The following is an 18052-nucleotide window of genomic DNA, read 5'->3' on the forward strand; positions in this document are numbered from 1 at the left end:
GTCTTATTTTTTCTTCCTAAAAGAGGAAATAATAGATAGATTTGGAAACAAAGATTTTTGAAGTATTTTTCCTTTTTTTTTATTCAACAAGACAAAACAATATTCACACATATAACAGAGATGGTAGATTATCTAAAACAATTGATCTTGTCAAAAAATGAAAGGAAAAAAAAATCAGGAATAAACACTTTCAGTACAGTCTTAGCTAATACTAATACTGTATCATACCATACAATTGAATCAAATCAGAAATATCACATTTACCAGAAACCAGAAAATGGTCTCTGACGATCCCAACATACTTAGACACTTTAAAATACAATTCTACATGTAACACATGACACAGTTAGCAATACAAAATATGGTTTAACTGAGGGCAGTGCCATGTTTTCAATAAATTTCACTAGAAGCTAGATTATAACACACTAACACTAACATTCTTTGACCAAATGCACTTCTCCGTCACAAAGATATGTTGAGTGAATGTTGAGTCCTCCTAACGTCATTTGCTAACCGCTAAGTATTAACCTTCTGCTGTGTCAGTGGTCCTCCATAATGTAAAACTACTGTATACAGCTTACAATATCAACTTTAATGCTTTAAATTATGCCATGGCCCATTATTTTTGTAATCAAGTGCTGGTTCACTTATTTATTTTAAAGTGTTTTTTCCAGGAGTGAAATTACTAAAAAGGTCTTTTGAACAAATATTTGGTTTTTATTTGGCATGACATGTCATTTCAAACTTGAAAGTAGTCACACAAGTTAATCATTTTATACAACCTATTAGTGGGGGGAAAATACACTTATACATTTCCTGAGAAAAATATTAGTCTTTCCTTTCAGAAAGTATAACGGCAAATGCAGAACACATTGGCCAAAAGAAATTTTGAAAATATATTAAAAATGTAGTATAAGCCTCTCTATACCCCACCCTACAGTTGTTCCACCTACAACATTGTGAGATTCTTGTACTGGCTTGTAATCCTAGTGACTGAATAGTGTGCGGGACATCCTAGAAATGAGGCACAGTGGTGAATACATGGGGCACTGTGGTTGTCTGTACAGCAATTCTAATATACAAGTGCAGTTTAGTATTTGGTAAGTAGTATTTTTTGGTATTTGGTATTTTTGGTACAGTGCACAATGATACCTCTGAAGTGTGTTTTCATGACAGATTCTCTTGTGGTTTGGCATTATTGTTTCATATAGTTTTCTGTCTCCTTCTCTAGTGTCTTCTCTGTACTCTTTTTACTTGTTTTATTTTCTGAAAAAAAAAAGAAAAGGCATTTGTCCCACGTATAGACACTCTGTTGCTAAGCTAACACTAATCTCCCACATTTGAAACAGTCAAACTTGTTCATGTTTTGTACAATTACAAACTCCCATGAATCTCCCGGTAAACCAGAGTCCAATAACCAAAACTATCTTGTGCCAGGATACCAGGAGCAGTGAGATACAATGGACATGTCCCGTGCGGTTACTCGTGATACAACACATTGCTTGTTATATATTTACCGTTTTATTTGCACCAGATTACCAGTTTCTAACTTTTTCTTCCATATTCATTTCAGAAATTATACGCCATAATTTTCTTTCATTCATCGATTCTTTTTTGCACACATTACACCCGGTGCAAATTTGGCTTAAGAAAGGCTAGCTGCTGATGTAACAAAATTAAAACATTTTAAACCAAACTAAACATCAACTAAAACTCCATAATAGCCAAAGTAGCATCTATAAAAAATATATTAACTACACATAAATAAACAAAACTAAAAACTAACTGACCTAAGCTTAAATGACAATAGAAATAATAGAATATATAAAATTATCACTTATCACTCAGTGGATCAAACTCCAAGGACTGCATTCACTGATCAATTATATGAAACTTCTACTGCAAATGTATTAACTAAAATTCATAAATTAATTAAATGGGAATGTATACATGTGAGTGTCTGCTGCCAGTGTCTTTTTTAGATACAATACTACCAAGGACCACTGAGATAGAATTTTAAATTCCTACACATGGTGGCAATAATTTAATAATTTACAATAAGCAATTGTTCATGACTAGACTTTGAAATACAAAACAATATGTACTGTACAGACCTCATCTCCTAGAACAGAAATTCCTGGACTCTAAAATAGATCTGTAACTGACCATAAAATGACATAAAACTGTCATTCTCTTTTATATCGTATAAAACACCAGAAAAATTGTGACTAATCACACACAAATATATTGTATATTTCTCAAGTGGTATAGTCATATTTAATATATTATTTTGCAAAAAAAATGTTGTCTAATATTTACAAATGTGAATGCTTTAAATCCCTAGAGATTTTATTGGAATAGAAAATAAAATAAAAGGAAGCTGATCAGTCCCCACCAAAATGCATACAAGAATTGTTAATATCATGCTGCAACATTGGTGTTTGACTTTTCTATTTTATGAATAAATCATACAACATTTACATATGACATTTATCTCGTTCTCACTTTGTGGGGGTGTGTGATAATGGAAAAATTTATGTCATGTCACCTAAACCAAACCAAAAGAAGTGCAAGATTGAAGGTAGAAAATAAACTAGATGAATTTTGCAGCCTGGTGGCCATGTTGGAGGCCCGTAGCATCTTAGGTGCAGCACCGGTTAAAAACAACCCACCGTGTCTTTGAACTCAAGACTGCCATCTCAATGATGTGGAATAGTGAGTTAATTATTGTGTGATTTCTAAATGGAAAGCAATAATCTCATCACAGTTGTGTCTGGTTGGCAAACATGATACATTGGACCTTAAGTTTCTTGTTGTGTCAAAAACCTGAAGTAGTTTACCGTCACAAGAACCTAAATCCTTTAAACATATTTAACCATTATTTGCATAAACATTATTTAGCTGAGGTTGCTGAGACCTTTGCAATGGAAAACACCCATCATTGGATTAGACATTGGCTGGTGTACCACACTGTGTACTGTAAGGAAACTTTAAAAACCTGTTAGGCACAGAGAGGTGACGACAAACACATATTGGCCGAGCTTCAGTTGTCCCACACTTCTGTCGGGTCATCAGTTCAACAGCCGCTCACAATGAGTCCTCCTATCTCTCAAACAGACTATCAGTATCCATGTCACTCATTAGGTAACCGTCTGTGTGCTGTGACAGTTGCATCTGAAAGAGAGAAGAGATTTATCAGTGAGGAGATTATTATTGTACACAGACGGTTAACTCATCACATGAATCAGCGTGGCATTATTTTAACATTAATGAGGACAACCTGAATTATAAAAGAAAATCATTCATATGATTTTGCCACAATTTATATTGATTACACCGGATTCTCAAATCTTCATAGCAAAAGTGTAAACTATGAATTATAAAAATTAAGAAAATACTCTGACCCTACTCTACTTACCTGAAGAAGAAAAAAACAACTACATGCTAGCTATACACATTGTGCTTATCGTGAAACGTGAAAGCATCAGTGTTACTGCAGCTCATTATACATGTACATACATCTACATGCTAGCTTTTCTCAGGCCATATGAACCTAGAGAATGCAGATACACAGAATGACAAGTGTAAGTGGTTTGCTATACTGCAATTTAGAAATTATATGCAAAAATGAAATATTTAATACTAATAAGAAGAAAAGATCACAATCAGTGCTGGTTTTTGATCATTTGTGAATATGGTTCAATCAGCTCACACTGTGAATTTGTAAATGTAAAAAAGAATTTATATTGCCTACCATCATGTTCTATCAACCCTGGCAATATAAAGTAAAAACAAAGAACAATTTGGCCTATGATCCTTTAATCCAGGAAAGAGAAATGTGTCCAACACATCTTGCATTTTACATTACAGCAGGATGTACAGTAAGGCAAGTTACATTGTCACAAAGCTGCCACAAAACAGAAACCATTACCATATTTTAACATTATTTTCATGGGACACGTTCTCCGGCTCAGTGTACTGTTTGTAATTGTTTGTTCCTTAAATTTATAATAAATTTTATCACAAAAAAAAACATTTGCATGAGAAAACTTCCATCTTAAGATAATTCTCTAGTCATTTTTTAGAAAACGGTCCTTTATTGCCTTCTAATATAATGTAATAATTTAATTCAGAGTTTATTTAAAAACAGTTGAAACACAATGCTTGAATCCTTTAGATATTCAGACAGAAGACGCCAACAAATGTCCATATCTCCATTATTTCCCATTTATTTTGAACACATGGGGTTCTTTATCCAGTAGCAAGGACAGACACTTTACACTTTACTGCATTGAAGGTTTAATAACCTTGTAACAGTCTAAATGTGCCTTTGCCATGTTTTTTTTTGTTGTTGCCTGTGAGATATTCATGTGACAATGTATAAAGTCACAGAAGCCTGAAAACCTTGAGAAACTTTATGAACGCTTTTGAGAACTCGGAATCGGAGTGCTGAAACTGTACTTGATTCACCACAGGGCAAACTTTAAAAATCGATAACTTCTGAAAGAACCTGAGATCGTGATCACATGAACTGTATGCTACACAGTACTTGGATTAGACCAAAAGGAAAGCTGCTGTGCTGTTCATATATTAATTTCCACATCAAACTGCTGCTGCTAAACTTGTGTTAAGCCACGCTAGACTTACACAAAGCTGTGTGAAGGCAGACTGTGCTGTAATCTACGGCACCTGGTAGTGGAAATGATGGCACCTGTCTTACATTTAAATATGAATAATTAATTTTAAAAACAAGTTTTAATTCTCTTTGCATTGTTTTATTTAATATGTATATTGTTTTAGTGAAACAAGCTATGTTTTAAGCTTTCAGTGAATCTACAGTTAATAGTAATAGTTTATTTTTAGTAGAAAGAAACAGACATACACTTAAAATAAACTAACATTGAGAAAGGAGAACAAAAACATTTCTGAAGTCTTAAATAAATCAGTGCAGAGCACTGGGCACACTGTAACTTCATTAACACCAGATGCACCCGAATTAGCATAATCATTTTCTATATTCAAATTCATCCGATTTGACCGGTTTTTAAACCAAAGCCGTAGCATTTTTGAAAACTAATTCACAGAATCACTGCTTTCGAGGGTTTAAAGATAGATTACAGACTGTAAATCCCTCTGAGACAAACTCGTGATTTTGGGCTACATAAGTAACCTCGACTTCCTCTTTATTTGTTTTGACTTTTGTTTTCAGTTCTCCTTTAAACACAGCTTTGTCATGAAAATAACAATTATGACAACGACAGTATTTCGAAGCTACCACATTACTTGAATTCATTTCCTTGTCTGCACAGCAGATTAAATAAGTCACAGTTTTCAAATTATAACACTATGTATCGCAATATGACATATTACAACACAATTCTATGAAGCTTTTCTCCACAGACAAACAATACTAAATAAAATGTAGAGTAAAGGTTTATCATGGTTTCACTAAAGAAAAGCAAGGAGAAAAAAAAAAAATCAATACTTCTATGGATTTTTTTTCTTTATCCAACACCTAAACTCACAGTCAGGAAGGGATGAAACAACATCTGTATCAACTTCACAGTGCTACTAACTTATCTTCCTTCACACTCAATTTTAATTCACTGATAAGCTCACTTTAAGGTGTTGATTAAGCAGAGTCACTGGCATCCTAATTATTTAGGCACTAAAAGAGGACAAGGTTGCAGTCATATAAAGTGTTACTAGTTTGAATGGAGTCTTTTAATTTCATGGACCAGTTTAGTCTTGATCACATTAACAATAGTTCTCGTCAGGTAGCGATGACCAAGTAAACTCTAACAGACTTTGCCTCATATCAAAAATTACATAGAAATCCCTCCTTCACAGACTTGGTTGTATTAACCCGATGTCTACTCTGTACTTGTGCAGAACAAAGAGACTGGGATGTGACAAATGAAGTGCATGCATAATTTATGCATGATACCAAAACTTGCCACTTTAGCTTCTTTGACATGTTAGACAGATATGGTTTTTTTTTTCTTCTTTTTTTACTTCTTCTTTTCCCCACAATAAGGGGCTGGATATAGTTTGGTGATTTTGGTAGGTTTAACATAACTGTCCTGTGAATTATGTGATTATCTAATTATATTATCTTAAAAATATGAATTATTATTAAAATGTTAGATGCAAAAATCCAGTGAATCAAATGAGATGAGTATGTTGAGGTAGACTGATTGGCAATAATTACTAAGCCTCGGCTCCTTCCACTAGGACACTGGGGGGTAAGAGGGCTCACAGAGAACATGGTACAACTAGCATAAGTACATGCCTTAGGGAACAAGAGAAATAACCAGTAATGAAAAAGACCACTACTTTAGGTGATAGTTAGGTCAGTTCTTACTTAATGAAAACAATCGTAAAATGTGAAAGAAAAGGTTTAATTCTAACCTCCACAGCACATTGGGCAGAAACACAGCAGCCATTATTGTTGTACTGCAAACGTTGGATCTTTCATACAATGCGTATATTCTGTTGTATTTATGTAATCAAACTTTATATATATATATATATATATATATATATATATATATATATATATATATATATATATATATATATATAGTTTGGTTATTATTTGAATTGTGGCAATTCAAATGGGCCTTTTCAAGGTTATTTGATGCTGAATAAAACTGGATTTTTGTGTAGCTATATTGTGCGTTTCGTCTGTCATGCTTTGCTATTCCCACAGGCAGGGAAATGTCAAGTTAAACCCAACTTGTGGCACGACTCTATTTGAGGACTTGTAAAATCTAACTTTTAATTGAGATCCTCTGTCATTCTCCTCATGATGACCAGAGTGTGTGAAAACTGTCGGGAATGTCTTTCCCAAAGATGTGGTGAAAATACAAGCTGAGCTGCTATTTCTTTTTTTTTTAAAGTGTAGAAAGTATTTTACAAAAATGGAAAATCTGGTTTAAAGATACAGATCATTGAGTTATTAATCAATAGAGCTACATGTTGTATAAACTACTCATGTTGCAGTATGCTGCTTTACAAGCAGAGTTGAATATAGTTTTTGCCATTGAGGATTGTAACACCAATTGATTTGTCAAATGATGTATATACATTTCCTTAGAAGTCTTTGTAATCATCAAACAATTTCTAAAAAAACAAATTCTGTGCTGGTTTACTATTAATTTGGTTACCTAAAAAATTCTGATAACCAGCCTAACACAAAATAAACAGGTGACAGTAGCAGAAAATGTGCTTTCAAGATCCTACACAATCTAGAAAAGTCTTGGTTGTGTACAGGGCTCAGTGTCTCCAAGAGGAAAGAGGAATGCTGGTGGTTACTGTCCTGTTCGGCTCTAGGAGTCGTACTCAGACTGCTCCTCTATGAGCACAGCAGGTCGATTGCTTACCCTGCTGCCAAAGTCCAGACAGGAAACCCCCAAGGCAACCAAACAGTGCCATGCCTGCAGACAACAACACAGGAGAGAGGTAAATGCTTTTTTTTTTTTTAAACTAAAATAACCGTGAGAGAGAAGACCTAAATACACTAAAAGCAGTCCATTTTCAAAATCAAATCTAAATTTACTCCATCGTCATGCTAACAAATTCTATGAAATGCATTAGAAAATTGATAAACTAATTTAAACTTGGTAAAACATTTATACTACTATACTTTGTCAGAGAATCATTATCTGCATTTTAAAAAAAAAAGGCTAAAAAAATGTACTAAAGTACATGAATGTAGTGATGCAGTAATACTCACCAGGTAGCATACAAAGCACAGATAGGCTACAGAGAGCAGAGCCGCGATAACATAGAGCAGCACACTGTTCAGCGCCGTCACGTAGACCACCACAAAGTACATGTTGATTGCACAAACCAACAGGATGACAATACCTCCGGAAATCTTCCACACCCTAAAGAAACAGGCAGTTTATTTAGACCAATGAGAAACAATGTTCTTTCACAAACGAACAGTCTCCTGGAAGTATGTTTTTCTGACAGTAACACTGAGGAAATTTCTAGTTTGCATAACTCAATCTTGGCCTGGATTGTTTTTTTCATAAACAGCCTCAAATTTAATTACCAGTCTACATGTCTGAAGATGGTGAAACACTCAATAAACATTGTAGTTCAAAATAAACTTGTCTGGAACAGAGTCAATCAGGGGGGTATTGCACAAAAGTAGAATTTATAAATCCAGGTTAACTGATAAAGCGAGGCTTGACCTAGTCTAATCTGTGCATCCTGGCTAGGTGTTAATACAGCAATACAACAGTAACAATGACTGTCACATGAATAATTATAAAAAAAATAATCGACAACTTTAAATAATAAGAGTGCTTTACGAACAGCAACATCCACTCGTATTTTAATGCAGGCTAATAACAAAGTAAAAAACACTGTTGAGTGAAGAGTAAAGGATCCAGGATTATTACATCCTGGCTTTTAGCCTGGTCAGGAGCAGGCTAGCTGGACAGAATAAATCTCTATTGTAACTTAGGTGCCTCTGCTTTTGTGCAACCAAGTCTAGGCTAAATTCATCCAGCATAACTGTATAGTGGGTCACATTGAGCAAACAAGTTGCATTTGATTTGTCGATGAATAACTTAACACAAAGAAATTCACTGGCTGTCAAACCAAAAGAGATCCCGTCTTACATTTTCTTAGTTTCAACTTGAATTGACTTGGATCCTAAAACACATCCTGAAAAAACGAAGTCACGAATGAATGATAAAGAAATGTATATTTACTCACATTCCATTTGCAAAGTCATTCATTATGGATGTCAGACTGGTGAATGTCAGAATTGGGATCAAAGCAAATGGTAGCTGTTGAATGGAAAGTTATAGTCAATATTTTTACAGTTTTGTGTAAAACACAATAGGACAGAGTAAGAGAAGGTTAATGTTATGGATTTTTTTTTGACAGAATTCATTGTGAGGGCTTTCTTAAATGATTCTTCCTGACCTGCATGCTTTGAAGCACGTTGAGGAAGTCGTTCATCCCGGTCAGATGCTGAACATCCTGAAAAACGGCTACCAGCAGTGTAGGTATGATGGCGATGGAGCGGGTCAGCAACACCCGAGCAAAACGGGACCATCGTAGGTTCAAGAAACCCTTTGCAAACACAAAAGTAAAAATATGAGCACTCCCACTTTTCTGTGTTTTAGTATTTGCCCATTTCCAGGTATATACCCAATAGGAAATCTTACCTCCATGACAAACTGCCCAGAATAAGTCCCTGTCATGGTGGAACTCTGTCCAGCTGCCAGGATCCCTATTGCCCAGATGTAGAGGGCTGCAGGCCCAAAGACACAGCCCAGGACCACTCCCTGAACGGACAGACATACCCACAGAGAAATAAATGATCTATCATCAGTGGTTGAAATGCGGGAGGGGGAACATTGTTCAAGGAGTAAAAGTCGGTAAGGAATATAAATTATTTTTTCCTTGTCTGTCATTTGTCTTTTACAGAGAGGAAGGCAGCATGAGAGTAGCAGAGTAGAGAATAGTAGAACATAAGTCTCATTTCATCGACATATTCTTTATGTAGTGATGATGGTAGAGCAAAACTTGAAAATAGTCAAGCATCCGGCTCTTGATTTTAACAGAATATCCTACATTATTGTGCCATACATGATAGGCACTTGAATTTATTTAATTTAAACAAATCTTTGAATTTGAATAACATCTTTGGTAATTATCTTAATTTTCCAGAGTATCTCAGCACCCCCAATTATGCACATAATGCATAATTTCCAATTAGTATAAAATGGTTAAGTATGTTGATTTAATGTATCCTAATTGCAAAAAACAGCACAATACAGATTAGTGTATAACATACCGTATACTGGATCCAATTAGTATGTAGCGTGGACACAGCTCAAATGTCTGCCATTAAAGGGTAACAGGTACATGTGCTTTGTCTCTTTTCTATACTACATAACTAATTGTATGAATACAATAGAATTAGTACTAAAATAAATATACCAACAGGAAGTGAAAGTACTAACTGGAAGTGATCTTATACGTCCTCCGACATCAATACAACTGTGATTTATTGTTGCTGTGGTGATGACTAAACATACCCCTTTGTAGATATCCACCTCCAGTGTGCCGTTGTTGAGAGGGAAGAGATCTGAGTGAGGGCTGCCGGTTTCATTGCACTCCTTATTCTGCAACCAGGGACACACGCACATAATAAACCACAACTTAAAAGCTCTGGACACTGTGTGTCAGCAGTACTTATCAGAGAACAATTACTCCACTGTGTTTCCATATGAAAGACAACAAGCTTCAGCAGTAAAGAGGAATGGATTCTTAATACTGTGGTGTACACTCACCATTTCAATATTGGTTTTCCCGTAGAACGCCTGAGCAAAGACTGCTACAACAAAGACGTTGATGAGGAAGGAGACGAAGAGAGCGACAGATGACTCAATGAAGTAGTACTTGTTTGCTTCCTTTACTTCTTTCTTATTTTTGCGATCAATGTCCCGAGACTGGTACATAAGGAGGTAAACAGAAAAACTCTCAAATTTCATCAAACACCCAAAGTCTGCTTCAAGAATGTTTTAAAACTGCATTTATACTGCAGAGTTTAGGGGTATAATTCATAATGTGTGTAAAAATGTATACTTTGTGTCAGACACTGACAAATATGCTGTAACTTCTGCAAATTGAATAAAAAAATTGGATGGGACGGCTAATCAGTTTATCAAAAATGATTGACAAGAGTCTATTGACAAACATGTATTTAGAAATTCTCTAGAATCTTGAAAAAAAAGAAAAAAAAAGTCTTTACTGGTTTCTGTGTTTGTCAAAAAGTTTTTCAGCTTCTCTTAGAGTCAGTGATAAGTTCTTAAATGCTTTTTAACCTTGACCAGCGCTGAGTGCAGGTAGATGTTGTGGGGCATGATGACGGCGCCTACAATTCCCACCGCCTGCTCCAACTGCACAGGCCCACACCCGGCACAGTACGGCACAAACATCCCCTTCAGCAGCTCCCCTTGGTCTGGACTTACCAGCACATACTACAGACAGGCAAAACAGAGTCAAACATGTCATGGTGTCATAAACGTCTTGGCAAAAACTCTGTCAACTGTTAAAAAACACTTGAATTATATTGGAAATTGCAAGGTCCTATTACCTCGTAACCAAAGCTCAGAGCCATTACTGTGATGAGGAAGCCAAAGAAAGCTTCAAGTTTTCTCAGGCCTAAAAGGAGATACAAACTGTATCAACGCTGAGATGCACAGCTTCTTTAGACATTGATTGAAAAGTAAGTGATGGTGTATCCGTACCATATTTGTCTAGAAAGAGGAACACAAATGTGTCTGTGATGGTGATGAGGACTCCTGCCCACAGTGGAATCCTGGATGAGAAAGAGAAGAACTACAGTAACTCCGTCCTCACCATCATCAGAAATGTACTTTGTAAATCTCTAAAAGGTTTGCAGTCACTTTTCATGGACAACCAGTGAAGGAAGTACCTGCCCACAGAGAGAAGATTGAAAGCTATGGCACAGCCAATGACCTCCTGCATGTCTGAGCCAATAATTGCCAGCTCCACCATCAGCCACAGGATGAGCCGAGGAACCTGAAAAAAAAGATTTTACAAATACGGTCCCAAGCATTAAAAGTTAGTCTACAACAAGAAAAGGGAAGTTAATGTGTATTGAGAGTAGGGAATGCTCACTGTGGGATATTGGCGGTTGCAGACTTCAGCCAAGTGCATCCCAGTGACGACCCCGAGGCGTGCAGCTAACCTCTGCAACAACAGCCCAATGATAGTGGCTCCAAGGAGCACCCATAGGAGCTGAAAGAAAAAAAGAAGGATACAATCAGTATTTCCTACTGTAATACTATCCTACCATATACTACTTCCTTTACTGGAGTTTTACTTGTGCAGACTGCCAGATTTAAATAATAGCTAACTGTGTAAATTCTCACTCATGTTAACAATAAAAACTGCCATTTCTTTTTAATAATACAGTGGATATACCTATGATGGGAATAACAATAACACCTTTATGCAGTAGATGCCTTTCCTTAGAGAAATATTTTGATCAAGTTTATTATGTGTCACTCCTCTAAGACACCAACACTGTACTCAGACAAAATATAACCGGAAGTATGGCCATTTTTTATTAAAATAATGACACTTTTAGGGAAAAGATATGTATCTGTGTGAAGAGAACAACAAAAACCTGTAGAACCACTTCCTCAAATATGGACGAAGAGAATAAAAAGCTAAAATAGATGACACTGTATTATGGTTCACATTTTGTCCTACACACACCCATTACCCACCAAAGGAAACTTGCAGAACAGCCATGTTAGTTTGGATGTCTAGGTTAACATGGTTTGTATATATCACCTTAAAGCCAGCTTTAGCTCCAGACTGCAGGTCGGACTCAATGTTCCCTGGATCCAAGTAAGCAATGCTCATCAGAAACCCCGGTCCGGTGAAGGCCCAGAGTTTACGGAAACTGAACACCTGAATAGAGGGACAGACAAATTTCATCATTACCTATGCTGTAATTTGATTAATTTAGTATTGTTTCAATTCCAAAATGAAATGTGTTTTGATTCCCAAATCTAACTGTCCAACAAGGGTAAAAGGATTATAATTGATCTTTCAAATTGAAAAACCCAGCTACTACATTCCGTACATGAATACCTTATGTGACGCCACTTTACTTTACTTCAGTCTACCTTCTGCACATTGTCTATTGTTTGCCTGTTTTTCTTGTGTGTTTACTTGTTTGTTTTGCTTTCATTGTAGAGAACGCTGTTGTAACAAGGGAATTTCCCCGCAGCGGGATAAATAAAGTATCATCTAATCTAATTATAAATCAACCAAAATTTAAAACAGCGGCTGTGAGACAGTACCTGGCTGACATTCTCGGGAATGGCCACCTTGTCTTCAAAATATGTGGAGAAGGGTTCATCCTGGGCCACTGGTGAGGCCGGAGGAGAGATGGAGCTGTACTGATTAGTCTGGACTCCATTCTCCTGATGGGAGTCGTCTAACAAAACCAAAGAGGAGAAAAACTAAAAATTAGTGATGAGAGAAGAGTAAGAGTAACGTAAACAGAGAAAAGGTTATCCACTGCTGGAACACTAATACCGCTTACCATCAAGTTCACGCTTTCAGTATCTCAAGGCAGCTGCCATTATGGAACATCTTTGTTTTTTTCTTACCTGGAGCTCCTACTTGCACATGCACATTATGAACATCATTCTGATCAGTTATAATAACTTTTCAAGGACCCATTCAAATGTTGAAAAATTCTATGGATGTGACACAATTACTGCAACAAGGTGCTCTGGGCCCTGCAACATGATTTGAGTGACCTTATTGTATATTATGGCACCTGCAATGTATTAACAACTTAATAAGATAACCTGAAATAGCCAGATGTAAATCAAAAGCACAATTTGCCCCATGAAACTATTTATATCATAGAAATGATGAATCATTTCTAGAGATCTGCTGTGCAACATGACTAATATTTTGGAAACTGCAACCTTTGTTGCTTTTCAAATCCTTAACCAAACTTACCTCTTTAAGCAAAAAAAGAGATGAAAAAAGAATAATTTATAAACTAGGCTGCCTATTAAAGAGAGACCAGTGAGATTTTAAGTTTGAACAGAGATACAGCCGATACATGCAGAACAGCAACAGCTCTGCCAATAAAAATAAACAAAACCAGACAAACCAGCTTTCTTAAAAAACTTGAGCACAAAGCACAGCCCTATTAAATCTTTATTCAGAGTATCTGAGACATGTCTGTGAAGGAGCTTTACTACATACACTTAAGGATTAAGCCATATGAGCCAGTTTAATGACCAGAAGCAACCATTCTGAGAACCTCACTGCTGATAAGCAAAAAACAATTCAACCTCGCATTCAAAACTGCTACATTAGAGATTTGGTTAAATGTTTATGTATTTAGTCAGTCAGTAATAACCTGGGATTTGGGCCACATCATTCAAATCTTAAACCCAATGACTCCATCAACATCTGTTATACGAACACAATTACAGAAAAAGGATTACAAACAAAAGACTAATTAATATTTACCAACTTAAAAATCTACCAGTAAACGATGTGTACTACTCACTGAGTTTGGACTTTTCATTCTTTTCACCCTTCATCTCCAATTCACTGCTGAGCCCAAAGTCCACTGCTCCCTAACAGTGACTCGGCTTTTATACAACAATGCCTTAATCATCACTTTTTTTGTCATTAGATGTCACAACGACATCCCATTTCTATAAATGACCTGCAAAGAAAGGGACCTGCCCTTTACACTTCAACAAATCACACAGCATCACACAAGCAGTGATAAAGATCACAAAAGAAGCAAAGAAAATTAAGAGCATTTTTGATTCTTAAAGAATTCCAAGGAATGAAGAAAAGAAATCTTCTTTTATATAAATATGTTGAGTATGAGGTTTCAGAAGTTAAACCACAGCGTTGTGGTTACATGCATCCAAGACAAAATGTTGTTTTAAGCTGCTCCGTCAACATGCATACTGACACAGAGAGTGTGTTTCAGCCAAATGCCCAGAGTGTTTAACGTTGGAGAACATGGCAGGTGTGTCTCTAATGTGATAGTCATGTTTCTGTTATCTTAAGCAGTTACCTTCGAGGAGGTCTCCGTCTTGCGCGGCCTTCATCAGGGCAGGCTGAAGGATCCCTGGGAACTTGAGGGATGAATATCAGCCTCCCTGGAAAAAGACAACAACAGTTACATTATCTGAAGGTGCATGAAAGTCAAGAGGGTAAAACAGTAATTATCACGTAAGTGACGCTTTGTTCTCTAAACTAACAGGCTTAAAAGTCTTGTTTTGTGTTCCTTTGTTTGATTGTTAAAGAGACGTCAAGGGTTTTCACATGAGGAACAAAAAACTTGAACATAAGACATGACTGTGCAACACTTTGTTATCTCCCCCCCCATTATTAGCAATAGAATTTACAAGTCATAAAAATGACTAAGCAACATTAACAGCATGTGAGAGGTCACTCACTACATTAAAGAGAAGCATTGACAGGAAACCTTATGTTGACCACTGGCATTTCACTTCCATGAATCACATGAATCCTTCCTCTCACTTCTTAACTAAACTTACCACATGAAAAATGAAGTAAAAGACCTCAGTCCATCCAGATAACTGCATTTTATAACACCACGTTCGGTGAGATCGAGAGTGTAGCTCCTCTAAAAAAGCACATGACTATGGGACCATGTGAGGTATAAGACGAGCTGAGGCAGCAGACGGCGCAGCTTTCCCAACAGTCAAAGTTTCCATTAGAGTGCCACTTCCTCAGGTTTACAACTTGACACATGCTTTAAGTAACAGGGCATAAGGTTCCTGGTGGCACTTTGTTTAGTCGCAACAATTATCATTGTGTCAGCTATCAGCAAAATATGAGCGGTTTCTTGTATAAGAACCACATAAACCCCTAATATCGCATATGTCAAAATGAATCAACCTTTCCACAAGGCAAGAAGTTATTTAGTTATTTTTCTATCAAAATAAGGTAACTTGCTGTTTTTTCCAACAATAAATTGATCTATATGACTCTCTACTACACCAAAAAATGACCAATTGTCTACATCTCTTGTAACATCTCTCCTCCTTTTTTTCCCCAGGTTTAAAAAGAAACATTTTCCATTGAGGCAAAAAACACTTATGTTGACAAGCTGCGCAGTTAGAGGTAGCTTGCAAAAATATTAAATCTTTACCCACACTCAAAAAAACGTGTTGTAAAATGTAATGATCATTCCACAAAAAAAAAAAAAAGATACCAAAGAAAGTTATATATATCACTTGGCTGCGGGACACTGCATCTTTTAAGAATCTCATGTGTCCTCATGTGGCTGCAGTCAGCTGTCATTTAGTAAATGAACACATTAGAAATAGTAAAGACACATGATCAAATCAAGCCAGCAATGATCCTGAACTAGTACAAATTATCCTACAGTTTAATACCTGATGACGGGTGGATCAGGTGCATCAGTTTGATTCAATAATTTTTCCCAGACTCAATCAAGTCCAAACAGCCCTCAAACAACCATGTGTCACACACCAACATGTACTAAATGGCATCCCTGTTGAACACACCCTCCTAATAACGGTTTATTCAGTCAGCCTTGTTGCAGGGTTCAACACAAAGAAGTATTTCATCTTAACCTGTGAAGCCAGGGGATTGCAGGTTTACTTCCTCCTAACATTAACTCACTAACTTGAAGATAAAATGAAAGAGTAATAACATCATTTTGGAGGACGGTAGAAGTGATCTCACCAGATCGGATCCCAATCACTCACGATGTAGGACTAATCATGTCAAACACCATGGGCAACCATATCTATGTGGTGATAAAAGAGTTAGACTGACAATGTTTCCCAGCAGAAGCTAAGAATTTGATAAAACTGAATCCATATAATACGCTAAACATTATTCAATGACAGCACCAGCATAAAGTTCAGGAATTAAAATTGATGTCATCATCTACATGATTAATTTTGACTTTACCAAATGTTGTAAAGTTAAATTGGCCAAGGTTGTACATGTCAATTAAAAACTGGTAAGCCTAGTTAGAAACCACATTACTGGATCATCAAACTTCTCCAAAAAGCCTTGGCCTCAACAAACACGTTGGAGGCTTAATCTGCACAGAACAGTTTTTACAATCACTAAATCTGTGACAACTCCCAAACTGGCAAATTATCTCTAACGTTACACCCCTCAAATGATGGCCCGTGCAGGCTTGTATAGCCCATGCAAAAGAAAACATAAATCGCAACATAATAATGCCAAAGAAAACTGATTCAAAATGTTAAACAAGAATCCTACATGACAAACTACCACTTCTTCCTGAAATAACACAAAAACTTTACTATTTTTTTTTTAAATGAGAACTCAGCAACTCCACAAAAACATAAAACCTCCATCTCCAACACTGCTACAGTGTCTTGTATAGGTTTACATACCCATGCTACAGTTGACTATCCTAATTTCTTTTAATTAAGGCATTAAGATAAACTTCCAAAGGATGATTTTTATTTCTCTTTTTAGTCAACTTTAGCATGGGTGTGCAAACTTATGCACGTCACTGTATGTTTAACACAACAAGCACACAGCTGTTGAAAAGGTTAAAAGAGTTATCTCTGGCTCTGTCTAACCAGGAAATTTAAATAATAGAACATGCACACACCTCGAATATTTGTTAGAAGGATATATAGAAGATAGTTATGTAATATAGAAGATATTTGTTTCCCGTGTATCCCATTCACGGTTACATTTCAGCAACTAACACCTTAAACTTGCCTGACAAATGGGCAGTGGACCAAATTCCGTTAATTTAGCTAGGGTATGTCTGTCAATTATCCTACTCTAGAAGAGAGTGGGAAAAGCAAACTTAACTGGTAAAAACTCCAGCAACACGTATTAAGAACAGCATGTTGTCCTTTGTAATACAATTACAACACGCTCTTTTAATGTTTGAATAATGTCAATTGATTTTTACAAAATCACAGAGTAAGTAACGTTAGTAGTAAAGAGCTAACCTGAAGTTCAACGTTTGACCTCTCGTCTTGATAACTTAACGTTAGCTACATGGTGATGTGGCGGCAGCTGAACCAAACATAGCTAAAAATGAAAGCAAGCTTGGCCGCTAACTAACTAACGATGTATGTGAACCAGAGAAGTTTCCATCGCCTTTAAACCCTTCTAACAAACCCGATAACATAAACCCCGACGCGCCAACACAGTCAATCTAGCCACAGTGTGACAAAGCTAACAAGTTTCTATGGTGAGTTAGCTAGCTGTCCTGATGGGTCTGCTGCCGTGACCCTTATCAAAGTATAAAAACGCCCTTACCTGGGTATACTTTATGAGAGTGTTAAATTACAGGTTGTGACGATTAAAGCTGCATTTCAACGGACCCAATATGTGTAAATTTAAAGGTAACTAGCTAAGTAGCACGTTATCAAGCTAAATACTGCCAAAGTCGTAGCTGTAACTGTAAGTTTAAGACTCAATGCGCATGTGCACCAAC

At 36.4% G+C, this 18052-nt stretch overlaps 1 protein-coding gene across 6 annotated transcripts; it reads right to left on the reverse strand.

Moving 5' to 3' along the window:
- Positions 1–475: 475 nt before the first annotated feature.
- LOC116679872 (natural resistance-associated macrophage protein 2) lies at positions 476–18047 on the reverse strand. 6 transcript variants are annotated; one of them, XM_032509368.1, is made up of 17 exons: positions 17875–18047; positions 14633–14717; positions 12873–13009; positions 12358–12477; positions 11677–11796; positions 11471–11577; positions 11283–11353; positions 11129–11196; positions 10857–11012; positions 10323–10481; positions 10068–10154; positions 9192–9311; positions 8947–9096; positions 8734–8807; positions 7739–7892; positions 7386–7439; positions 476–3174 (listed from the first exon to the last, which is right to left on the reverse strand). In XM_032509368.1, exons 2-17 carry the CDS (start codon positions 14664–14666, stop codon positions 3103–3105), a joined length of 1683 nt encoding a protein of 560 aa, XP_032365259.1. In that variant the 5' UTR covers positions 14667–14717; positions 17875–18047; the 3' UTR covers positions 476–3102. The 6 variants fall into 6 exon arrangements, with proteins under 6 accessions (XP_032365259.1, XP_032365261.1, XP_032365260.1 ...); XM_032509370.1 differs by lacking the exon at positions 17875–18047 and adding an exon at positions 17562–17586; XM_032509369.1 differs by lacking the exon at positions 17875–18047 and adding an exon at positions 15120–15143.
- Positions 18048–18052: the final 5 nt, after the last annotated feature.

The sequence above is a fragment of the Etheostoma spectabile genome, unplaced genomic scaffold (assembly GCF_008692095.1).
Source record: "Etheostoma spectabile isolate EspeVRDwgs_2016 unplaced genomic scaffold, UIUC_Espe_1.0 scaffold00018250, whole genome shotgun sequence".
Lineage (NCBI taxonomy): Eukaryota > Metazoa > Chordata > Actinopteri > Perciformes > Percidae > Etheostoma > Etheostoma spectabile.

Bases quoted from the DNA above. Each gene is read 5' to 3' on its own strand.
- LOC116679872 (XM_032509368.1), bottom strand. From the start codon at position 14,666: ATGAAGGCCGCGCAAGACGGAGACCTCCTCGAAG. The intron at 9,097-9,191 runs GTAAGATTTCCT...GTGTTTGCAAAG, and splicing joins CTGGGCAGTTTGTCATGGAG to GGTTTCTTGAACCTACGATG. The intron at 8,808-8,946 runs GTCAGGAAGAAT...TCCATTCAACAG, and splicing joins ACGTGCTTCAAAGCATGCAG to CTACCATTTGCTTTGATCCC.